Below are 27085 nucleotides of genomic sequence, written 5' to 3' on the forward strand. Positions count from 1 at the left end.
CTGTACGTATTTTGAGGACATGTTCATGAGAGGAGAGGTAAAAGGTAAGATAAAAGCAGAAAAGGAGAATTAAAATAAAATTACTAGAACTGCTTTGTTCCCTACAAAATAAATGTAAACACCTGTGAGGCATAATACAGCTCAGAACAAATATCACCATTTCAACTTCACTGAAAAAGAGCTACAACAATACTTAAACTAATCATCTGATACGATCTCACCCTATTAGAAAAAAGGACTGTGATACTTTTTTTGCATGTTGTGTGCATGTGATACTTTAAAGCTACATTTTAATAAAACAAATGAGCTTTTTGTCTACTAAAAGTTTAACAACACTGATTTTGTTCACTGTGAGCAGACTTAAAGGCCCAAATCAAGCTAATATTTTATATAAACAAAATAACTTACCCCAAGGTGACCATTTTCCTCCTTTTTTCAACCGTGTGTAAGCCACTGAAAACTGCAACAACAACAGCATCCGAATCCAAAGCTTTACACTGTCGGTCTTCAGTTTTGGGGAGAATGTCACCGATACTGCCATATGTCAAGGCTCGGGGTGAACTGTGCCTGCTCCCAGACTGAGAGCCACCTGAGGAGCCTTTGGAAAAGAAAGGGAGATATTCAGAAAGGAGGCTAATAACACAAAAGTTCTCTTTTAACTTCACAAAAAGAGATATCATTATATATATATATATTTTTACCAGCAGAAAAACAAAAATAACTATATGTTGTATTGTTTTTTATGTAAGTGACAATATTAGCAGTCCAACAACTGCATTTCTAAACTGAATGATCTATTTTGTCTTTATGAGATCAAGGAAATTTCAAATTGAATTTCAGCATTTTTGGTGCTTTCCAAGGTTTGAAGTTACACCATAGTATTAATTCACAATAAAAGACAACCAACCACCCACTATAATTCCATTCTGAACTCCCCAAATTTACCTTCAGTCAGAGTTTGACCATCTCCTTTTGAACGACTATTTTCCCCAGAATCTACTGCTCTTCGAAGTGACAAACTACCTGCTACGCTGGACCGAGATGGTTTGGGTGAATTACTCTTCTTATTTGTGGCTGCAAAGACATGTTAAAACATTTCTAAACTGACCAAAGAGCATGACACTCACTATCTAGGCAATTAAAGGAAGGTTCAATCTTACCAAACATGGAAGGTGCTGTGTTTACTGTATCTAAAACAAACAGGACATTCTGTGGTCCCAAATAGTTTATTTGGTAATATGTCAAAAGAATTCCTGCTTTGCTTTTCATGCTGCAGTCTTAACTTACAAAACTAGACATTATCTATAAACTTCAAAAGAAAAACCATACTAGAGCTGTTCTCCAATTTCACTGCAAATAAACCAAAAATTAAGAACAAAAATATAACCCCTCCTAAATACCTGGAAATTCTAAAATATTATTGATTGAAAAGAAAACCTTGGTGAATTAGAAACAAATCACAATTACATGCATCAAATCAAAACATGTGCAGCCAAAATAGTATTCAGAGATAACTGTATGGCCTTAACAATGAATTGATTTTTTAAAAAAGGAAATACTTAGAAATAAATTTAACAAAAGAAGTACAAGATCATACAAAACTACTATATACTGCTGAAGAAAAATAAAAAAGGCCTGAATAAATGCAAAGAATCCCATGTTCACTGACTGAAACACTTAGTACTGTTAAGGTGGCACTACTCCAAAAAGTAATCTACAATTCAAAGCAATAAAAATTCCAGCTGTCTTTTTTAATGGAAATTGGCAAGCTGATCCTAAAATTCATATGAAAATGCAAGAGCCCAGAACAGCAAACACAATCTTAAAAAGAAAAAGAGTTGGAGGACTCACACTTCAGAAATCAAAACATACTATATGAAGCTACAGTAACCAAGACTGTGTGGTATTGTCACAAGGACAGATATGCACATCAATGAAATACACTGAAAGTCCAGAAAGAAACCTATATATCAATGTCGACTGATTTTTAACAAAGGTGTCAAGACAAGCAATTGTAAAAGAGCCTTTTTCAATAAAGGGTTCTGACATAAGTAGATACGCACACGAAAATAATGAAGTTTTACTCATATCTATCTAACATGATATATAAAAATTAATTAAGGACTTACATGTTAAGAGTCAAAACTATAAAACTCTGAGAAGAAAACAACTGTAAATCACTGTGAACTTAGATTAGGCAAGTTTCTTAGATTTGATAACCAAAGCAGAAACCACCCCCAAAAAACAAACGAAACAGCAACAAAAACCCAAACTGTATTTAATTGAAATTTAAAACTTTTGCATGTCAAAGACCACTATCAAGAAAGCGAAAAGAAAGCCTGTACAGTGGGAGAAAATATGTGTAATCATATACCTAATATGGGTCTAGTAATCATAATAATAAGGCACGCTTACAAATTAAGAATAAAAAGACAAATAACCCAATTTTAAAACAAACAAAGGATTTGAATAAACATTTCTCCAAATGGAATTAAGCACATGAAAAGATACTCAATATCATTAGCCATCAGGGAAATACAAATCACAACCAGGTTGAGATAATACACTTCATACACACTAGGATGGTTATTAAAAAAAAAAAGACAGAAAATGACAAGAGTTGGCAAGAATGTGGAGAAAGAGGAACCCTCATACACTCCCTGTGGAAATGTAACATGGTACAACTTTGGAAAAAGTTTAGTAGTTCATCACAAAGTTAAACAAAACCAAAAAGAAAATGTCAATAAAGAGATAGAAATCAAGAAAACAAACCAAACACAGCTACAGATCAAAGTAACAGAAATTTTAAGTTCCCTAATTAGGTATTTAACAGCAGACTGGACTTACTGATAAAAGAACTTTAATCACTCAGTCTAAGGAGCAGAAAGGAAAAAAGAATGAAAAAGAGGGGGAACAAAAAATGAGGAAACTGTTAAACACAGAAAACTGGAGGAAACACTGACTGAAAACTTGCAAAAATTAAGTATAGAAAAGAACATCCACATCTAAGAAATTCAACAAACTCCAAACAAAATAAACCCAAAAAGACCCACACCATGGCACACACATACAAGAAGCCTCAATAAGATAAAACACTGATTTCTCAAGGGAAACCATGGGGGCAAGAAGGCAGTCGGATGACATATTTAAATTGTTAAAAGTAAAATAACTCCAACCAAGAATTCTATATCTAGCAAATGGACTTTCAAAAAAAGACAGATTAAGATATTTCCAAATAAAAGATGAGGAATTCATCACCACTATGCTGTTTCTACAAAAAAAAACTAAAGAGAATTCTTCAGCGTGAAAGGAAAGGATACCAGACAGTAGACTGAAGCTGTATGAAGAAATAAAGATCTGACGTAAAGGTAGTACTATGGACAGATATAAATGTTAATATTGCTATTTCTGGCTAGTAATTCTACTTTTTACTTCCCACAGTATCTAAAAGACAAATTCATAAAATGTAATGATAACTCAATGGCTTTGGACTTAAAATGCATAAATATGCAATTGGTGAGATAAGCATACATAAATGTCAGAGCATGGAGGAATGTAGTGTGTATATGCTACTGAAATTATGTTGGTATCAAATAAGATTGTTATAAATAAAGGATGTTAAATTTAAGCCCCATGGCAAGAGTAAAGAAAATATTGGAAAACAGGCACAGAAAGAAATAAAGGATTCTAAAACGTTCACTATAAAAATGAGCAAAGAACTTGAAGAGACATTTTCCCAAAGATGACATCCAAATTTAATAAGCTCAGTATCATTAGCCATTAGGAAAATGCTTCACAGCACTAACATGGATATTATTTTAAAAAACAGAATGTAACAAGTGCTGGCCAGGTTGCTGAGAAATGATATTATGTAATATTATTCAACCCTAAAAGGAAGGGAGTTCTGATACACAACATACCTGGATACATGCTGTACCTGGATGAACCCTGAAGACATCAGTATTGAGTAAAATAAGCCAGACACAAAGGACAAACACTGTATGATCTCACTGAGATGAAACAATTAGAACAAAGAGTCAGAATCTAAAGTAAAAGTTGTGAGGGGACAGTGAAAAAACGAGTACAGACTCTAAGGTTTATATCAATATTAAGTTTCTGGAACTTGACAGCTTCACTGAAGATAGCTACATAAGTGAATATCCTTGTTTTTAGGAAAAGTACATGCAAGCATCACCTATTCAAGGAGCATGACATCTATACCTAACTCTGGAATGTTTAGAAAATAGATATATAAATAGAAAGTAGAGTAGAAAGACAGATAAATGGATAGATAGCATGATATGGCAAATGTGGTAAAACATTAAATGTTGGTGGAAGTAGAGTGGTTTGAGTGGCATATGCTGGCATTCACCATATGGGGTTTGTACTAGTCTGGGGACTACCCTATAAGTTTGAAATTATTTCAAAATAAAAAGAGCTATCATGTGATCCAGCACCTAAGCATATACTCAGGATAAACTGTTGATGCTTGTATTATTAGGAATAGAAAGTTATGCCTTTAATTTGATAAAAGCTATCTATTAAAACACATAATATCTTCAAACTTAAAACTAAGAAAGAAAAGAAAAAAACTAGAGATTCCTTAGTAGAGTTGAAAGCATGACAAAACTGCTCCCTATCATTGCTATTAATTAATCTTGTTGTGACATCCTAGCCTCGACGATGTAATATGAAAAACAGGCAAAGAATGAGCAAACTATAATTATCTGCTGATGATGTAACTGCCTATCAAAAAAATTGAGATAATTGAAAAACTTTTGAAGAAAAATACCATTCCTAGATACGAATGCTTTAACACTGAAAACATGTAGATGACCCAAATTATTCTTTAAATTCCAGTCAGAATGTTTTTCTGGAAGAGTAAATGTGTAAGAACCATAAATACTGTTTTGAAAAAAAAAGAACAAGAACAATAGCAAATTTATCCTACCATTATAATATACAAAACTATAATACTACAGCATTTTTTTTTAAATGCATTGAGTCTACTAGAGGGAAAATTTACGATTTAATACAATCATTGGATTTTTATAGGCCAAAAATAGTTGGCATTTTCATAATTCAATCTCTCTCTGTTTTTTTTTTCCTGAATGAGCAGGCACCGGAAATCGAACACGGTTCTCCAGCATGCTAGGTGAGAACTCTGCCTGCTGAGCCATCGTGGTCCGCCCTCATAATTCAATCTCAATGAAAAATTAAAAGAACAGACCTATGTAAATATGGGAATTTAGTAAAAATAACAATAAAAAATATATAACAAATGAAAAAAGGGAGATATTTGCAAGATAAATATCAGTTAGTTTTTCTCTTTCTTGCTATACAGCCTTTGTCAACCACAGTTGCAGTAAAGAATTGAGCCTTAGTGGTCTAAGGCATGTAATAGATTATTTCTTTTCTTTACATCAAGTATATTACTAATTATGTACCATCCTTGGGAGAATTAAAAAAATTAATTACAAAGTTATCTCCTGAGTTCTGTGGTTCAAACGGGAAACTGACCAAGCATGCTTTGCTTGTAAGGAAGTCTATTCACCCACAGTTATGACTCATATTTCACACGAGCTACTGTAACAAGTTCCTCTTTGGTTTCACAATTTCTACTCTCATTCCTTTTTAGAGCCTTCTGGATACAACAATCAAATTAATCTTTGCAAAGGGCAAATAAGATCACAAACATGCCACTGAATATTATCCTCTAGGAACTTCCTCCTAAAATTAGAAAAAAATTGAAACTCCTTATTGTGGTCTTACAAGACCCTGACTGATCCAGACCCTGTCTACCTCTGTGACATCACTTTCTAAAACTAAAAGACTAATGGATTCGAGAGTTTCTAACTTAAGAGGGATGGGAAGACAGGATAGGCATTCCTACCATTCTCCTTTCTTCATCATTTTCAGCCATCCTGTACTCCCTTCAATCCTTCAAACATATAGAGCAAATCTTCTCTCTGTGATTATATTTTCTGTTCTATTTACATAGAACACTTTCCCTCCATCTTTATATGGATGCCACCTTATTGCCCTTCTGGTCTCAGTTCGACTACTCAGGAATATTTTCACTGATGAACCTAGACAAAATAGCAACCTGCTTCTCCCATCCCATTAGTATGTTGTTTCCTTCAGAGCATTTATTACTAAATGAAATCATCTTATTTGTTTATACATTTTAATATCTGACTCTCATCACTAGAATGTAAGACACATGAAGTTAAGGAGTTTGTTAATTGCCTACCATAGAGTAAATATTCAAGAAATGTTAGCTCTTTCTATTATATACCAGAAAATATAGATAATAAAGCTTCTAGGGGTCAAAAAAGGCAGCATGGATTTGTGACCTTGATTCCTTGAAGGACAGATGTTTAAATATCATTATTACGAAAATAACAGTTTCAAATGACGTGTGGAGACAGGACACTAATAGGAACTTTTTCACTTACAGTTTCTTATGTAACAACTGGCAACTGATGACTTTGCCAGGAGCTCCATTCCCAAATCCTGTAGCCTGCTAGAGTTTTCAGTTCCACATGCAGCCAGAGCTGCCTGGTTAGCAGATAAAAGGTTTGCTTGCATGTCTCCAGAAGCAGCGTTGCCACTTTTTATTTCTGAAAGTGTATTCTTTATATCAGTTTTCATACATCGAACCTCAGCCATTTGAGTTTTGAGTCTTTTTAGCATCTTTAAATCAGAAGGAACTCGCCACATCGCCTGCTGCTTCCTTTGATCTTTATCTTTTCGAGAATATGATGCTTCAGAGAGAAAGTGACAAAGTCATGTTAACACAGGTTTTGTCAACTGCAAAATCATTTTGTACTATGAATATATGCAAATTTTGAATTCTATAAGGTAAGGTGCTTGAGGTGGTATCAACAGTATAATCATGCATTAAATTCCATTAATGAAAATAAAGATGGACACAAATGTCTGAACTTTCCTTACCTTCAAAATCAGAATCTACATTACATCATAATCAGTCATTCAAATGTGAATTATATATTTAATTATAAAAGCCTAAAAGCTACCCTACTGCTGTGTGAGGATTTTTTTCTTTATATTTCTCCATTTTTCTACATTGACCCTGCCCTGATTAAGATGGCAGACTGAAAACCTCCAGGGCTCCAATTCCCAACAGAAATTTTAAATTACTGGCAAAAACTGGCAGAAACATCTTTTTAAAAGCCCCAGAAAACAGTTATAGGATTGCAGTAACAGGGCAAGCACCAATCAAGAAAAAGTCTACTTTTTAAAAAGAAGCTGGATCTCATCGGGGCCTGGCTGGCCCCTCCTGTAACCTCTCACCTCCTCTACACAGAGCTAGCAAGCTCCTAGTACTTGTCCTTATCACGGTTCCAGAAGGAGCAGAATAACCTTTGTGCACATACTGCAACATGCATGTCTGGAACAACCTGTCTGGTTGTAACCTGAAGGACTGAACCAGTATGCTTATAACAGGTTCCTCATCCCAGAACTTGCCCAGTATTTAGAAGACAATGCACAAAGCACTCCTAAAGAGGGCGTACGAAAACAGTCAACTTGCACTGCTGGGGACAAAGGTTTCGGACATATCCACTACACTTGGTCACACTAGGTCACTGGTGCCCAAGATTGTGAGGAAATGCTGTTTGCTTTGAAAGAGGGGACTTTCAAATCGAAGTAAATGGGAATATTCCTAGAGTTATGTGTGCATGCCCAAGACAAGATGCATGCACAGAAATAACAAGGAAGGAAACTATGCTTTACCTCAAGCTAGTCTCAAAACTTGATTAAGCACTGAGAACTTACACACAGGCAAATCTCAAAGACTGGGAAAAGTGTTTTCTTTTTTCAATCTATTTTTATCGTTGTCAACTCTTGGCATTCAAGGGAAATTCTGTTACAACATTAACTGTAAAAACCTTAAAAAATAGATACCTCAGAGTATAAATTCCAGCAACTCATTAAAATATCAAAATGTCTAGGTGTCAACAAAAAATTACAAAACATAGAAAGAAAGAGGAAATGATAGACCATGCAAAGGAGAAGTTAAAGCATTAGAAACCATTAATGAGGAGGGCTCGTTCTGGAACATATTGGAAAAGACTTAAAAAAAAAAAAAGAGTCTAAATATATTCAAAGAGTTAAAGGAAAACATGGATAAAGACGTAAAGGATTTCAGGAAAACAACAGATAAACATGAAAAATATCAATAAACTTCTAGAAATCAAAAAAAAAAAACCAAAAACATAATTGAAGAGCACAGTAATAGAAATTTAAAATTCCCTAGGAGTTCAATATCAGAATGAAGTTGGCAGAAGTAAGAATTAATGAATATGAAGATAAAATAATTGAAACCATTCAGTCTAAGGAGCAGAAAGAAAAAAAGAGTGAAGAAAAGTAAACAAAGACTGGGGGAGCTATGGAACACCAAACACCAATATATATGCACTGTGGAAGTACCAGAAGGAAAAGAAAGGGGCACTCAGAACACTGGAAGAAAAAAATGGCTGAAAACTTCTCAACTTTAACAAAAGACATACATGAATATACATACGCCAGTTATTCAATAAACTCCTAAAGAATAAATCCAACTAAACCCACATTAAGACAAAGATAATCAAATAGTCAAATGCCAGTGATTAAAAAGAAAATCCTGAAACTCACAAGAGAGAAGCAATGTGCCAAATACGAGAGAGCCTCAAAGAGATTAAGTACCATTTTCTCATGGGAAACCATGGAGTCAAGAAGGCAACTGAATGACATTTAAAGTACCAAAAGAAAAAAAACTGACAACCAAGAATTCTGGGTGGGTCCATCAAAACTGTTTTTCAAAAATTAGGAAGAAATTAAGACATTCCTAGATGAACTAAAGTTGAGGGACTTTGTTGCCACCAGACTGGCCCTAAAGAAATGCTAAAGAGTGTTCCCAGGGTGAAAGGAAAGAACGCTAGACAACAGATAGAAGCTGCATGGAAAAAAGTAGTAACAACATGGGTAAATGTTTTTGGTTTGGAATCCCATTTCTTAGTTCCTATAGAACCTAAAAAGGCAAATACATAAAATGTAATAATAAATCTATTGTTTTGAACTAATAATGTGTTAATAAGTAATTTAGGACAAGAACAACACAAAGGTGGGGGGACAGAAGGGTATAAGAATATAGCTTGCATGGGCTATTGACGTTAAACTGGTATCAAACCAAATGAGACTGTGACAGATTTCAGATGTTAAATTTAAGCCCATGGCAACTACCAAGAAAATAACAGGAGAATATGCAAATTCAATAGAGACAGGTTACTAGGGGTGGGGGATAAGGGAAATGGAATGTTAGTGCATAATGAGAGTAGGGTTTCTGTTTGGGGTGATGGGAAAGTTCTAGTAATGAATGGTAGTGAGGGGATTGCAGCATCGCGAATGTGATTAATCCTACTGAATGGTATGCCTTCTGAGTAGATGAGGTAGGAAGGGTTATGTTGTATATATGTTTCCACAGATAAAAAGAAAGAGCAGTTAAAGAGACCATAAAAATGAAACGTAATAAATGATCCTGGATGGGATCTAATAATGGAGAAGAAAAGGCTCAAAAAGACATTACTGGAACACGAACAAACTGGAAAATAGACTACAAATTTCAAATCAAGGCTAAATTTCAACTTAATAACTGTATCTCAAGTGGTTATGTGAGTGAATATCCTTGTGTTCAAAGATAATGATGTATATAACCAACACTTAAGTGTTGAGAAAATGGGTTGATAAATACGCATACAACTGTCTAAACGGATATTTAGGTAGAATGACAGCGCAAATGTGGCAAAATGTTAAAATTCATGAATCTGAATATCTGGAGGAATGGGGGGGGAAACTGAAGTTTGCTATTTGGGGTTTGCATTATTTGTCTAACTGTCATGTAAATTTGAAATTACTTCATGTCCTACTTTGCTAGTTGCAGCAATGCAATATACCAGAAATGGAACGAATTTTAAAAAGGGGAATTTATTTATTTTTTTTTTATTAATGAAAGCAATCAACATACAACATGAACATTCTTTTTTCATTACATAGTTGTATATTCATCAGTCATGATCATTTCTTAGACCATCTGCATCAATTCAGAAAAATAAAAAAAACAGAAAAAAAAATTCATACATACCATACCCCCAACACCCCCTGCCTTTCATTGATCACTAGCATTTCAATCTACTAAATTTATTTTAACATTTGTTCCTCCTATTATTTATTTATTTTCAATCCAAATGTTTTACTCATCTGTCCATAAGGTAGACAAAAGAAGCATTAGACACAAGGTTTTCACAATCACACAGTCGCAGAGCAAAAGCTATATCATTATACAATTATCTTCAAGAAACACAGCTACTGGAACACAGCTTTACATTTTCAGGCAGTTCTCTCCAGCCTCTCTGTTACGCCTTAACTAAAACGGTGATATCTATTTAATGGGTAAGAATAACTTCCAGGATAAACTTTTGACTCTGCTTAGAATCTCTCAGCCATTGACTCTTTATTTTGTCTTATTTCTCTCTTCCCCCTTTTGTATGAGGTTTTCTCAATCCCTTAATGCTGAGTCCCAGCTCATTCAAGGATTTCTGTCCCACATTGCCAGGAAGGTCCACACCCCTGAGAGTCCTGTCCCACGTAGAGAGGGGGAAAGCAGTGAGTTTGCTTGCCATGTTGGCTGAGAGAGAGAGGTCACATCTGAGCAACAAATGAGGTTCTCCTGGGGGTGACTCTTAGGCCTAAATTGAAGTAGGCTTAGCTTATCCTTTGCGGGGTTAAGTTTCATAAGATTGAGGGCTCAGCCTATTGCTTTGGTTATTCCCACTGCTTGAGAGAATATCAAGAATTCTCCACTTGGGGAAGTTGAATTTTCCCCCTAAAAAGGGGAATTCAATAAGTTGCTAGTTTACAGTTCTAAGGTGGAGAAAATGTCCAAATTAAAACAAGTCTATAGAGGACCAGCGTGGCTCAGCAGGCAGAGTTCTCGCCTGCCATGCCAGAAACCCAGGTTGGCTTTCCGGTGCCTGCCCATGTAAAAAAAAAAAAAAACATCTCTATAGAAATGTCCAATCTAAGGTATCCAGGGATCCCTGGACAGATACTTTGGTTCAAGAACGCTGAACTTCTCAAGTGGAAAGGTACCTGGTAAACATGGTCAGAGCTTCTCTCTCATCTGGAAAGGCACATGACGAACACAGTCAGGGTTTCTCTCTCGGCTGGAAGGGTACATGTGGAACATGGCGTCATCTGTTAGCTTCCTCTTCAGCTCCCTGGGACACATTCTCCTTCTTCATCTCCAAAAGTCGCTGGCTAGTGGACTCTCTGCTTCATGATGCTGTAGCATTCTCTGCTCTCTCAGATTCTCCTTTTCTCCGAAATGTTTCCACTTTTTACAGGATTCCAGTAAACTAATCAAGAATGGGTTGAGATGCATCTCCACCTAGTCCAGCTTAACAACCATTCTTGATTAAGTCACATCTCCAGGGAGATAATCTAATTGTTTCAAGCATACAGTACTGAATAGGGATTAGAGGAAATGGCTGCCTTTACAAAATAGGATTCAGATTAAAACATGGCTTTTCTAGGGTATATACATCCTTTCAATCCGGCACATTTCAAAATAGCCAATTTTTTTTTACACTGAGCTTTCATTATTTTCAAATACATGCTATGAACTGAATCATGCTCCACACAAAGAAAGTCTTGAGAATGTGAATAAATTTAAATAGGATCTTCAAAGATGATATTAAAGATGAGGCCAAACTAAAACAGGGTGGGCTTTAATCCAGTATGAGTAGAGTTCTTATAAACAGAAATGTGGGTAAAGAATAGGGGAGAAATGGGGGAGGGACATGAGTTAAGAGGAGGTTTAGATTTCCTGTTTGCTGAGGGTGTGTTTATTTTATTGGTTTTCCTTCTCTTGGGAACAATGAAATTATCTAAAATTCAGAGAGTTAATGGACTGTGGACTTTGGGCACTGTACATGATCCCTGATGAATGCAAGTCACTGAAGCATGCACTGAGAAGTAAATTGTCGAACGATGGTGTATACTTATGAACAAATATTGTGCTGCTATAAAGAAGGAACAAAGTCATGAGGCAAGCAAAGATGTGAATGAACGTGTGGGACATTTGGTGAAGCAAAATAAGCCAAAAACAAACGAACAACAATAGTACAGTCTCTTTAGAAAATGCTAACAAGAAAACAGGAGCTTAGATTGTAACCTTTTATAGCAGACACATTTAGTCTGGAGTAGTAATTATTATTTCTGAATTTCGAGAGGCTGTTTTCTACATATATATATATGTCCTGATATTTAGAGATAAGAACGAAGCCAATCAGATTGAGGCAAAGTCAGAACACAGGCATAGGGAGACAATGTCTATATTTTAGAACCACACATACTCTTTGAGACCAAAGGAAGAAAGATTTAGTCTAGGAACTGAAATTTTCTATAGCACATAATCTAACTCAACCTATCTGTATAGCTCATTCAAACAACTGAAATACAGGGAGCCCAGAATAAGAAAGAGGTTCTTTAATCCTATATAGCCTAATGTAATGCCTGTATATATCCTAGAGTATATTAAGCAGATAATCAAAAAGTATTGGTAAAGTCCCTTGAGGGATGGGAGAAAGAATATGGAACTATTAAATGTTACAATTAGGAAATCCCCTGATACTGTGTATCAGACTTTAAGAACACCCAAATTAATAGGCCATGCCCATGATCTTGAGGCTTACCCTTGTTTAGCTTATGTAGGTAGAAGAGAAGCTTAGTCTACCTATAAGTATAACCAAAGAGTTACTTCTGGATGACCTCTGTTGTTGCTCAGATGTGGCCTCAGTCTCTCTAAGCTCAACTCTGCAAATGAAATCACTGCCCTCCCCCCTATGTGGAACATGACATCCAGGGGTCAAAGTCTTCCTGGTGACATGGCAGATGTCTCTCAGGGATGAATCTGGCCCTAGCACCATGGGATCAACTATTCCATCCTGACCAAAAGGGGGAAAAGAAGTGTAACTAATAAAGTATTAGTGGCAGAGAGAGTTGAAGTAGAGTTGAGAGGCTACTCTGGAGGTTGCCCTTACGCAAGCGTCAGTTAGAACTTGCTACCTATCATAACCTGCCAACTCCCATACAGGACCATTCTAACAAATCCTAAAGAACACCTAGGGCAATATATAAGATTCCACAAGGGTTCCATGCACCTGGAGTAACTTTCCAGGAACCTACAACCTCCAGATGGGTCCCTGGACCAGATCAGTCTGAAACCTAGAGGGCCCAGCCTCTCCAGAACATCAGATAGTTCCATCTCCCTAACCCATATTAGTAACAGACCCTTCCAACATGAAAAATTTAGAATGGCCATAGCCCATATGCCCCTAAAGAGAGGGACAGAAAGATCAAAGGTGATGGTGGAGTTATACAGAGAAGATAGGATTTAACAAACAAATATGACTGCTGAATCATTAAAGTGATATCTCTGTTAGTCTCCAATATCTTAGAGCAGACAGAAGTAAAAACCTAAAATTGTAGAATTTTAACCCATGTTAAACTCTGAAATATGTTCTACAACTAATTGTGGTGCTGTTTTGAAATTTATTGCTTTTTTGTATATATGTAATTTTTTGCAAAAAAAAGGAAAAAAAGTCAATTGCGATGATAAAAAAATATTTAAGCCTTCTAGCCTTCTCTATATTCTGGAACAGTTAGAAGGAAAAATATGAGAGGATCATATAGTGGCCCATGACAAACTCTGGGATCTGTCCTACAACTACTTGTTGAAGAGTGCTTTGAAAACCATTGCTTTCATATTTCTTTGATTTGTATATAACTATACAGTAAAAGAGTTAAAAAAAAAATAGGAGAGAGGAGACAGATGCACACATGACAGAGACAGAGGCTGAGTTATGGATTACTGGCAAGCCACACCAGAATGCTACAGATTTCAAAGTAGGATCCTAATCTTGGACTTTAAGCCTCCAAAACTGAGAGACAATAAATTCCAGTTTTTTTAAGCCAAACAGTCTGTGGTATTTGTTAGAGCACCCTAGCATACTAAGACAAAGTAGAAAATGAAGCAGGGGTGGGGGGTTTATCAAAAAACATTTAGTTAAACCTGCTATACATAATATCATACTAAAAAGAAAAGGATTGGAATGAAATTCAAAAAATTGATTTACTGAATTATTTCTCAATGTTCTCAGGTAGATGTAGCTACTAAGGGCCAGGGAATTTATTTAAAAAGTAGTTTGCTGTCATTGAAACTTTACGGCCACTAACACGACAGCTTTTACTCTCTTCCCAAAGAAAGTAGTTGAAGTTGTTTTAGTATTTCCTTCATCCAAGTTTAGAAACTGGATGCACAAGCAAAGGATATAACACCTCTGATTTATTGCAGGAAGGGAAAAATATGTAGATATTTGAGAAATCAAAGAACAGGATGACTCAAAGCAGAAAGAAACCATACCCTTATCTCACAGCTTATACAAAAATCAACTCAAAATGTGTCAAAGACCTAAATATAAGAGTTAGATCCACAAAACTCCTAGAAGAAAAGGCAGGAAAGCATCTTCAAGATTTTGTGGTATACAATGGTTTCTTAAGATTTTATGCCCAAAGCACAATGGGAGAAAAAATAGATAAATGGGACCTCATCAAAATTAAAAACTTTTGTGCAAAGAACTTGGCAAGAAAAGGCAGCCTCACTCCAGAAAAAGAAATAAAAAGAAAAAGAAAAAACTCATATTGAGGCAAATGTTCTATAAAATGATCACGATGATGAAAACACAACTATGTGATGATGATGTCATGAGCCACTGATTGTACATTATCTAAGGACTGTGTGTGTGTGTGTGAAGATTCATCAATAAAAAATTTTTTTAAAAAGGCAGCCTACTTAATGGGAGAAAATATTTAGAAACCACATATCTGATAAGAGTTTAATATCCAGAGTATATAACAAGATTCTATAACTCCATAATAAATAGACAAGTAACCCAATTCAAAAATGGGCCAAAACCTTGAATAGACATTTTTGCAAAGAGGAAAGACAAATGGCTAAAAAGCACATAAAACGATGCTCAATATCACCAGCCATGAGGGAAATACAAATTAAAGCCACAATGAGATATATTATTTCACATCTACTAGAACAGTGATTATCAAAAAAAAACAAACAAAACTATAGCTGCAGGAGAGACTGTGGAGAAACAGGAACACTTATTCACGCTGATGGGAATGTAAAATGGCACAGCCAATGTGGAAGATAGTCCAGCGGTTCCTCAGGGAACTAACTTTTAAATTGCCATCTGATCCAGTAACAGCCCTACTAATACCCAGAAGAACTGAAAGCAAGGATTCAGAAAGACATTTGCATACTGATGTTCATAGTGGCATTGTTCACAATTGTCAAAAGATGGAAGCAACCCAAGTTTCCATCAACCAATGAATAGAGAAGCAAAATGTGGTATATAGATATGACGGAGTATTATTCAACTGTAAGAAAGAACAAAGTCCTGATGCATGCAACAATATGAATGAACCTTGAGGACATTATGTTGAGTGAAATAATCCAGATACAAAAGGACAAAAGCTGTATGATATCACTAATATGATCTAATTATAATAAACAAACTCATAGAGTTAAAATCTAGAATACAGGTTACTAGGAGATAGACTAAGAGTAGAGAATTGGGAGCTGATGCTTAATTTGTGCACAATTTTTAATTAGGCTGACTGAAAATGCTTGGAGACAGGTGATGGCAGCATATTATTGCAAGTGTAATTAACAGTGCTGAATTATGTGTGTGACTGTGGCTTAAAGGGGAAGTTTAGGATCGTGTATGTTACTAGAAGGAAATGAAGGAAAAAACATGGAGCTGTGTAACACGGTGAACCTTGTTGTGGTTGATGCCTGTGGCTAATAGTACAAATATAAGAATGTTCTTTCATGAACTATAACAAATATACATCTCTACTACAAACTGTTAATGATAGGGTGGTAATGGAAAAAAATACACTGGGTACAATCTGTGGATGTAGTTAATGGTAATACTTTAAAATTAAAATATTAAATGTGGTACCAGTTCTGACAAAGATACCACACTAATGCCAAGTTTTCAAAATAAAGGGCTTTAAGGATATGGAGTTTTTCTTTTGGGAGTTTATGAAAATGTTCTAAAATTTATTATGGGGATGAATACACAACTCTGTGATTATACTGTGAACCACTGATTATACACTTTGGATGGACTGGATGGTGTGTGCACACATCTGTTGTAGTTTGCTAGCTGCCGGAATGCCACACACCAGAGACAGATTGGCTTTTAATAAAAGGGGATTTATTTTGTTAGTTCTTCAGAGGAAAGGCAGCTAACTTTCCACTGAGGTTCTTTCTTACGTGGGAAGGCACAGGATGGTCTCTGCTGGCCTTCTCTCCAGGTCTCTGGGTTCCACCAACTTTCCCCAGGGTGATTCCTTTCTGCATCTCCAAAGGCCTGGGCTGACCTGCATGTGCTGAGATGAGGTATGCCGAGCTGCTTAGGCTGTGCTACATTGTGCTCTCTCATTTAAGCACCAGCCAATTAAGTCAAACGTCATTCATTGCAGCAGGCATGCCTCCTAGCCGATTGCAGAGGTAATTAGCAAAAGATGAGGTTCACGTACCGTTGGCTCATGTCCATAGCAACAAAACTTGGTGCCTTCACCTGGCCAAGTTGACAACTGAATCTAACTACCACAACATCTTAATAAAGCTGCAGTTAAAAAAAATATATCATTCGATTCCCAGTACCTGTCTATGCAAAAACAAACAAGTAATAATAATATCAGAAAAACCTAAATTGAGGGATGTTCTAAAAATAACTAGTCAATATTTGTCAGAAGTTTCAGATTAAAGGACATTACAGAGACATGATAATTAAATGCAACATATAATCCAGGATTGGATTTTAGTCAAGAAAAAAAGACTTTTTAAAATATTGCTATGAAAGATGTTTTTGAGACAACTGGTAAAGTTTGAATGAGGTCTGTAGATGAAGAGGTTCAGAAAAAAATTATGTATCTGCATATAGAGAAAATGATGAAGTGACAAAATACTAACATTTGGAAAATCTAGGTGAAAGGTATATGGGAACTCTTCCTACTGTTATTGTAAATATAAAATTATTTAAAAAAAAAAAAAAAAAGAAACCAACCAAACAAAAAACAAACACAACTCAGGGGATCAAAGCACCCTATCTAGATAATAAACCAATCATTTGTCAGAGAGAGCTGAACCTGCCTAGACAATACAACAACATTCTGCCATAATAAAGGAAGTACAGTGAAAGATAGACACTATGGTATGCCCACAGGTGTTACCTCATTTCTACTTTGCCAAAGGGATTAGACTGTATTCAGTTGTCAGGTGGGCAGCAATGTGCTCAGGAAGGAAAGGTTGCTCCTTCATCCCCAAGGGATTATGGTCTATGGCTAGACTAATCCTATTCCTCTTTAGGGATATGCACACATATGAACCGGTACAACTCACAAGTATGCTGAGGCACTTCTGGGAAAGTTTTGTACATGGATAGGGATTTTATTGTGTTTATTTGAGAAACAAATATATGATTATTTGGATTCTTTATTTAAATATACCTATGGATAAGCTAACTAAGATATCTATTTTTGGTGGTTCTAAGTATTATTTGTTTTCTTAAATAAAAGTACTTAAACAACAACAACAAAAAAACCCAAATATAAAGTGCTTACTATGTTTCAGGCATTTAAAAAGTATTAAATCGTGTAATCCTCTCATATCAACCCTATGAGGTAAGTCCTACCAATATCTCATTTTATAAACAAGGAAACTAATACAAAGAAAGGTTACATAACATATTCAAGGTAATACATCTAATAAATAGAGGCACTTGAATTCAAACCTAGTCTGCCTCCAGAGTCAGTGATCTTAATATGCTCTCCAGGGTCTCAGAAAAGTCTACTCTGCCCAGTCTTTTTCTTCCTACTAGTGAGACATTCTTGTGAATTCATGATCCCTGAAGCTGTGGCAACTATCTTATTACCATGGAAGGAAAGGTAAGAAAATCACAGGGAAACCCACACAGTGCCCCCTGACTTCTTCAAAGAAGAATGTGGAGTCACCTACTTGCCGACTTCTAAATGTGTGCAAAATTAAGTGCCTTTATTATTTAAGCTACAATTAGCAGCACTTTGTTACCTGAAGTGGAAAGCATTCTTAAAAGAAGATAACCACAGATTTTAGTAACTCAGTGATAGTCTCAGATCTACCATTTAATTGCAATGACTTTCTGTAAGTCCCCTAACTTTTCTTGGTCAATTTATTTGTAAAATGAATATAATTATACACATATAATAGGGCTGTTATGAGGCTCAGAAGATTCAATGTATGTGAAAATACTCTGCAGAATGTAGGCACCATGTAAATACAAGATATTGCTATTATTACTAATCAAGATGCCACAGAGATTTTCTAAAACCCAAGGTACATCATAGTATTTCTCTGTAAGAATCCTCACAAGGCATTCTAAAGCATTTAGGAAAGGCGCTGGCACATCACACAGGTTATGCCTATTGTATCTAATCCTTCAGAGGCTTTATCCTGTACTTCTACCCCAAAGGTATTCCAGACATTTGGAATTACTTGCCATAGCCTATCATACTTCCACACATTTCACAAACTCTATTCCTTTTATTCACTCTGCCAACTCATATTTAACATGAAATGTCTCTTCCTCCTTGGAGCTTGGTACTTACCAACTATACCGCCCCCACAACAATTTTCTTCAGCTAAATTTATGTAATACAAAAGGTATACGTCCCTTGAAGGTCTTAGCACATTACAGTAAGACCCGCAGACTGTGAGCAAGGTATGAGCAAAGAGCAGATCTTAGTATTGCAGGCCAAACACAGCACACAGCAGAAAATACTCAAAACACAGCCTATAGCATAAAATATTTGTTAAATAAATTCGCTGGGGTCCTCTGCCTCTCACACCGTATCTACAAAGACTTATAAAACTCTGTGTTAAGTAGTTACATGGCCCAGCTTTATTATTAGAAACTGACAAGAATTTTTAAAAGAGCAAAACCTCAAATGAGAAAATAGAAAAATATTTCTAAACAAACCTCCAAAATCTAATGAAAAAAATTCTCTGGGTTGTTCTAAATACAAGACACTACGCTGGGCACTAGGGATGTAAGCGTAAGCAAGAAAAACAGTCTCTACTCTCAAAAAGCTCACAGTCCAGCCAGAAAAAATGTAAAATAATCAATTTCAGTAATATGATAAGTGCAAAGATAGGAAAGTATAAGGTGCTATGAGATATGTGACGGGGAACTTGAAAATTTAAAGATACTGCATTGAAGATGACATGCCTATCTCACCTGCTAAGCTAATTAGGATAGACAATCATTTATTATACTTCTTTCCCTCACATCATTCAGTACAGCCTTCATGAATGATAGTTCTCAGCAGTTTTTCCACTAGACTTCAGAATCTGTCACTGGTGCCAATATTTTCTTTGTCACCTAAGATTCTTAAGAGTCCACTTGACCACACTGCCATTGGTTGCCAAATCTTATAAACCGTAACTTCACAAGGACCTAAATATTATCACTTCCACCTTAGTAAAGTCTTAATGATATATTGCCTAGGTTAATTTTTCCTTTTGAGGTTGAGAACTCAATTTTGTCAATAACTTCTGAAGACCCTCTCACAATTTCACATGACAGTCTTCATTTTAAACATATGATGACGGAGAAAATAAACAAATACATAAATTTGCTCTCATAACTAAAACCATTAAAATAAACTCCTATAGCAGTGTACTGATTAAATATATTTTTCTCAAATGTATAGTTTGAGGAAAATTATGGGAAGATGGCAGAATAAGGGCAGGCAGAGCTTAGTCCTTCAAACTACTAAAGAACAGACAGAAAATACCCAAGCAGCAGTTTCAAGGCTCAGGTGAACAGAGAAGGACTACTGCAACATATAAGGAAAAGCCGGATGAAAAATCAGAAAAACTATGAGAATTAGGGGTGAGTGTACTCAACTGCAACCACCCCTGAGGATGGCCACCATATACATGCTGGACTAGGGAGGTGAAAAGCAGTACACTCTTGTTTTGACTGCCAGCTGATGAAGTTAACCCTCTCAGTCCCGCAGCCTAAAGCATTAGCACACAGGAGCTCAGGAGCCAGTAGATTCATTATAGTCACACACAGGAACTCTTGTGTGGTATCCAGTACAAACCGCACCCCCCCCACCACCCACCACCCACCACCCCTGAGGCCAGCCTCTACAGGTACTCAGATTTGGAGAAGATGGAGAAGACCTCCTCTCAGGAGGAGAGATGGAGAGAGATGGATATAGAGTAGTGTTGATTTGATGGTTGGTCAGTGAGGAAAAACTTCTGGGTCCGCATCTGGGACCAGAATGCCCATGGTATGGTTGCTTATAAGAGCGGAGAGGTGAAACGAGGAAGGGAGCCGCATTGCAATGCCAGGCGCCTCTCCCCTGACACTGAGGCTGCGGCTGTGAAAGGAGCCTGAGTTTTATGAAGTTGACCCTCTCAGTTCTGCAGCCTGGAATCTTTCCATGCAGGAGTCTGGGAGACACCAGCTCCTCTGTACCCACAAGTGGACCATTTGCCATGATGCACAGCCCACTTCTCACCCCTGAGGCCAATGACTTCCAGCCCACCTGGACCTAGGACAGGGAGGCCTCCACTCGGGAAAAGAAGAGAAGCAGACCAGTTTTGAGCTAACAGTTGACGGGGAAGGGCGGGGGGGCAATCTTTCAGGGCCTGCCATCTTCAACTAGACTTTGGCCTGGTCTAGACTCTGCCCAATTGACGGCTACAGTCTGGAAGAAGCAAGGTGGTGGGGAATAGGTGGTCCAGGGGGTCCATTTGCTAGGAATGGCAAGTCTGGCAAGCTGCTTTTCTACCCAGCCTCCTAAGAATCCTCTGAAAGGAGCTGCACCCCTGCATGAGACAGACCCTGACCCTGGTTTGGCTGGGAATTACTGACAAACCAAGTACCAAAGGTCTTCAACACAAACCCAAGAAAAAACAAAATGTTAGATGGTAACCAACTTTTAAAATAATCTTATCAAGATAGTCAGATGCCAAGAAACCAGCAAAAAACACTTACGAAGAAATAAGAATATATGGCCTTGGGCGGGCCGCGGTGGCTCAGCGGGCAAAGTGCTTGCCTGCTATGCCGGAGGACCTCGGTTCGATTCCCGGCCCCAGCCCATGTAACAAAAACGGAGAAACAGAATACAATAAAACAAGAAAATGTTTAAAGATGTTTCCCTTTCTTCCTTCCTTCCTTCCTTCTATCCTTCCTTCCTTCTCTCTGTCTTTCCTTTAAAAAAAAAAAAAAAAAAAAAAAAAAAAAAAAAAAAGAATATATGGCCAAGCCAAATGATCAACTTAAAAAGTTGGAGGGGACACAGAAGTTGGAAGTAATCAAAGATATTCAAACAAATCTCCTAAATAACATCAATGAGATAGTTTAAGAGATAAAGGATATCAAAAATACAGTAGCGCATATAGAACCATTTGAAAGAATACATGGAAAAATAGTATGTCTTATGGAAATGAAAGATACTCTTGATCAAATTAAAAATATAGTAGAAGACACAACAGCAGATTTGAAGAGGCAGAAGAAAAAATCAGCGAATTAGAGGACAGAGCAACTGAATTTGAACACATAAAAGAAAAAAAATAGTGAAAAAATGGAAAATTTTGAAATGGTTCTCAGGGAAATGACTGATAAAACAAAGTGCACAGGGAGGGCCATGGTGGCTCAATGGCAGAGTTCTCACCTGCCATGGCAGGGACCTGGGTTCAATTCCTGGTGCCTGCCCATGCAAAACAAAAAGTAACAACAACAAAAAAAGTGCACAAATATAAAAATCATAGGTTCTCAGAAAAAGAGAAGAGTGAAGGGCTAGGAAATTTATTTGAGGAGATAATTGCAGAAAATTTACCAGCCCTCATAAACTATATAAATATGCTAATCAAAGCCCAATATGGTCAAAATAGACCCACTATAAGACATATACTAATCAGACTGTCAAACACTGAAAAGAAGGAGAAAATCTTGAAAGCAATAAGAGAAAAGTAACTTACCACTTACAAATGAAGTCAGTTAAGTCTAAGTGCTGACTACTCATCAGGCACCATGGAGACAAAAAGGCAGTGGTACGAAATATTCAAGATTCTAATGAGAAAATCTGCCAACCAAGAACTCGTTATCCAGCTAAGCTGGACTTGAAAAGTGAGGGAGAGTTTAAAATTTTCAAAGATATTAACATAATTTGTTGATAAGAGACCTTTCCAGCAAGATATACTAAAGGGAGTTCTGGTGGCTCAATAAAAAGAACAGAAGAGGTGAAGGTAGCTCATTATTGGGATTATAAGTAGCAGTGTTGAATTGTAGGTGAATTTGGTTGAAAGGAGTTGTTTAAAGTTCTATGTCACCAGAAGGAAAGCTAGAGCTTAAAATACAGAATTGTATTAACAGTGCACCTTGGAGCATACCTTGTTTACACAAGAGAAAAGTTCTTTCATCAAACAATACAAATGTATGATACTTATACAAAGACTTAATAACAGAGTAGTACATGAGGGGAAAAAGTACTTATTGCAAGCTATGGGCTACTGTTAATAGTAATATCTTAATATTCTTTCATCAACAGTAACAAATGCACCATACCAATACCAGGGGTCATATTATTGATATGCGGGGGTGGGGGTGGGTGGGTGGGATATGGGGTATAGGGTGTTTTGAGTTTTCTTTTTTTATGTCTATTTATTATTTTTTAGAGTAATAAATATGGTCTAAAATTGAATGTTATGATGATTCCACAACTAAGGGAGGATACTGTGAGACACTGTATACTTTGGAAGTATATTGTATACTTTCGAAGTATTATATGGTATGGGACTATATCTCAATAAAATGCACAGTTAAAAATTATACATATATATATATATATATATATATATATATATATACGCCTGAATCATCCCTTCCTGAAACAAAGTAATGGCTCCATACTGCCTACTATGTACAAATTCCACAGGGTACGGTAGAATGCAAGGCCTTCCACAGAACCATCTCACTTGACATTCTAGTTCCACTTACCACTACATGTACCTTAAAATCTAGTTCAACTACATAACCATTCATACTCTGATGCATTTAATATCTTTATGATGCTTCTTTTACAGCATGGGGGTTAAGAACATGGACTTCCAATGAGTCTGACACAGAGTACACTGGTTCTCACTATATATGTGTTGAAGAAAACATGAAAAGCTAAAATCCAAGTAAGCATGTTAGAAAAAGAAAGTTGGATATTTCTGCAACATTAGCTTTTGTCAGACCCCCACCCACCCACCCCCACAAATAGGCAGATAGGTTCTTTTCAGTTGGCTTTTCACCTTCTGAAGGCTCTTATTCCAACTCATCTCCCTCACACCCAGTGAAAACAGATACCCACAAAGATTATGTCCCTGAGACTCCATTTAAAATTTTTTTTTCTCAAAATCTTCTTTTTTGATTTCACTCCCACAATTTTAATTAGCTAGCATTTCCTCTAGACAAATAACTGCTGAATCACAGGTCTTAACTTTTAGCTGTTAGGTACCTCTACTTTAACAACCCACTGGTATGTCAAAATCAGAATGCTTAAAACTAAGAATTGTTCTTCCTCTCTTTTCCCCCTCCACCCCCCTAAATCTTGGTCAGCATTTTAGTCACCTGGATTTGAAACTGAAGTCACCTCATTAATATTTCTAATTTTATACAGAAAACTAAATTTTTTAGGTAACCAAGGTCTTCTCTGTATATATAGTTTGTATTCTTTATTTCAAATGACACTAAATATTTTTCAAAATTATGACTTTCCTGGTGTATAAAATAAGTTATTTCATTGTCAAACATTATTCAGCCGTAACTGTATTGTTGGACAGTTTCAACCATCTCAGAGTATTTTCTCTTTGGCAATACAGCCCTAGAAGTGAAAATACTGCTTTAAAGGACAGGGCTATTTCAAAACTATCACAAAATTTTCCATCAAAAAGGTTAGAACCAATTAATCTATCTGCAGAATCAGAATCTGTCTGTTTCTTCAGGCCTCTGGCAACATCACTGGGTAAGAAATTTTAAGAAAAAATTTTTGCAAATGTGAAAAGTATTTTTTTTTTAATTTCATTTTTTATCTCAAGAACTATGGAAAACATTTACTTTCTTCTCTTCATTTTTATTTACTTTCCAGGTTTTCAACAATAAAAAAAAAACCTCAGGAAAAATGGAAAATTATATACAATGTGGTAAGTATTACAAAAACACAAGTATATGGACTACAAATAAAAGGCAACCGAATCATAACCTGGTTGAAGAAAGTCTTTCAAACTGAAGAAGTCTCAGATTTCTATGACATATATCTTGGGAAGCAAGAAGCCTTAATGAACCAGTGCTGAGTCCCTATCCCAGTAAAGCAGCTCTATTTCTGTTGTGGGAATTTTGCTTTAGAATTTGTTTAAAAATTGAGTCCTGTTGCTTTAAAGGAACTTCAAAATTACCATTATAAATCACTGATTCGGTTTGTATAATACTTATTGTTTATGAAGGTAGGGAAGAGTTGAGTGTATTTCAGAAGGCTTTCCAACAAAAATGGTGTTTAAAATATAGCTTTTAAAGGTAAATTTTTAGCTATCCAAAACAGCTCAATTGTTGTGAGTTCCACTAAGACCAGGTTTGACTGTACAAATTTTCACTCACTGCAGTAACACAAATGTAATAGTTCTTTAATAAGTGTTGCATTCAAAAATATGCTGCCAATTAGTATACATTTTTCTGATACTGACCATCAAAACATGAATAAACCTTTTACTATGTTAAACTTAGACCCAGTTCTACCGGAAATCTGGGAATTCATAAGGTCTGCAAAACTCTATCCTAAGTTCATTTACAAAGAGGACAAATAAAGCTCAAACTGAGACACTGATTAAATAGCAAATCGAAGGAAAACACTCCTATAAGCATTTTTACTTTTGCAAAAAAGACTTGTGAACAACAACCAAAATTTTAATTTGACTGATATAAATGCAATTTTCATGGCATAAAGGTTAATAGCAAATGTAAAACAAATTGCTAGAGAAATGTACCAAGGTCCAATATTTATATGAAACATTAAAATTCAAGAGCTCTTTCAGAGAACCACAGAAAAAACTGAAATTATTATTATTATTATTTTACCTGTGGGCTGCAAAAGTGAAGCAGGTGGGTGAGGCTGTAGGCCCCACAAATTTTCCATACTGCTCCGATCCTTAAGGTCCAACAAATGTATTAAAATTAAAGGATCAATGTCTAGTAAGCTACTGGTAGTGGCCGAGCATAAATGTGTTCTTCTTGACATTCTGTTACTAGCACCCACATAGCCATGGCTACTACCTGCAACAGAAAATAATAGATTTAGAAAATGTACACTACATATTAACACAAATTTAAGTATACTTGAGAGAGAGAGAGGGAAAAAAAGCTTAAGTTTGTGTGAATACATGTGGAATAGTGCTTAATGAGTTCAGATTCATGTTAACAAACACTTTCGAAAGGTTGCCAGTGAGGAGTACACATTGCTCTCATTACTACTCAGAATTCAAGAGTAGACCCCACCCCTACCCTGATCCCTAGAAATAAAGAGATGAAAATGTGTACAGTGTGTTTTATGGGGGGTTGAGCGGTAGTGATGAAGAAAAGGAAAGTATCTTTCATGACTTAGTACTTTTGCATGAAAGAGGACATATCTTCATGGAATAACAGACTAAAAAGAACTAGATATACAGGTTGCGGAGATGAAAATGTACAGCTCATGACATTTTAGTAGACTTTTTCATAGCTTAATTAAACACTGAATACAATTTGAAATTTTCAGAATGACCTGATTAGTGACTGATGCATATTATAGAGAGCTGTGGTCCTCTGTCATGCCTGTATCACCTATCAGGCTGACCTCCTTAAGCTAAAAACAGCATCTTAGTTATCTCCAGTGCCCAGTACGATGCCTAGCAAATATTAAATGTAGAAATGTTGGCTAAAACTGATCTCTTTCAATAAAGCTACTTAAATATATTCTAAAGACATAGTTTTAAATGTTATTACAAGCAAAGGCTTAAAGTAGCTAAAATAAACATTATATATAATAACTGAATTTTGCCTATACTTGAGTGTTTCAAAATGCAACAGGAGGGAATAACTTAGGAGAAAAAAGTTATTCAAAACCTTGATGCCAATTAAATACTGTCATGGTAAGGTTAATCTGTCAACTTGGCCAAATGATGGTATCTGTTTGTTTGGCTGGGCAAGTGCTGGCCTGTCTGTTGTGACGAGGATATTTCATAGAATCAAATCATGATCACATCAGCTGCATCCACAGCTGATTCCATTTGTAATTAGCCAAGGGGAGTGCAATAAGTGATACTTAATCTAATCACTGGGAGCCTTTTAAGGAGGATTCAGAAGAGACAGGCTCCTCTTCCTGCTTTGGCTGGAGAGCCTCTCCTGTGTAGTTCATTCAGATCCTCCATGGGAATCATAGGCTTCACAGCCTGTCCTGTGGATTTTGGATTCTGCATTCCCTCGGTCACGTGAGACACTTTTATAAATTTTATATTTGCGAGTGTTCCCTGCTGATTCTGTTTCTCCAGAGAACCCTAACTAATACAAATACCTATAGGTTTTTCATCCATATTTACATCCTCAAGTCTTCACCTTCACCCACTTGTACTTCCTCTTCTAAGGATTATCATCCCATTGCTTATTTTTCTCCCCAACCGCTATATCACTGCAATAACTATTTAATATTAGAGAGCCCCTCTCCCATTCCCAAAACTGTTTGTACTTATTTTCCTGTATTAGGGACTTCCCTATAATCAGGCTGTTTATCAATGAGGGGGGAGCTTTTAAAAATCTGCAGATTGCTGGCTCCACCCCAGACATATTGAATGAATACTGGAATGGGATCCAGG

At 36.2% G+C, this 27085-nt stretch overlaps 1 protein-coding gene and 1 long non-coding RNA gene across 13 annotated transcripts in view; one reads left to right on the forward strand and one right to left on the reverse strand.

Annotated features, from left to right (window-relative positions):
- TRIM37 (tripartite motif containing 37) overlaps window positions 1-27085 on the reverse strand; it is a 371934-nt gene that overhangs the window by 90057 nt on the left and 254792 nt on the right. For all 12 annotated transcript variants that reach the window (XM_077164953.1, XM_077164956.1, XM_077164952.1 and 9 more), the window contains 4 exons: window positions 25317-25511; window positions 6459-6767; window positions 946-1074; window positions 409-598 (listed from right to left, as the gene is read on the reverse strand). In XM_077164953.1, coding sequence (XP_077021068.1) covers window positions 409-598; window positions 946-1074; window positions 6459-6767; window positions 25317-25511 — 823 coding nt within the window. The remainder of the gene's footprint in view (window positions 1-408; window positions 599-945; window positions 1075-6458; window positions 6768-25316; window positions 25512-27085) is intronic.
- On the forward strand, window positions 9342-24510 carry LOC143687731 (uncharacterized). Its single transcript, XR_013177668.1, has 3 exons — window positions 9342-9452; window positions 23285-23383; window positions 24334-24510. It is a non-coding gene; the product is annotated as an uncharacterized LOC143687731 (long non-coding RNA).

Source organism: Tamandua tetradactyla, chromosome 6 (assembly GCF_023851605.1).
Source record: "Tamandua tetradactyla isolate mTamTet1 chromosome 6, mTamTet1.pri, whole genome shotgun sequence".
NCBI lineage: Eukaryota > Metazoa > Chordata > Mammalia > Pilosa > Myrmecophagidae > Tamandua > Tamandua tetradactyla.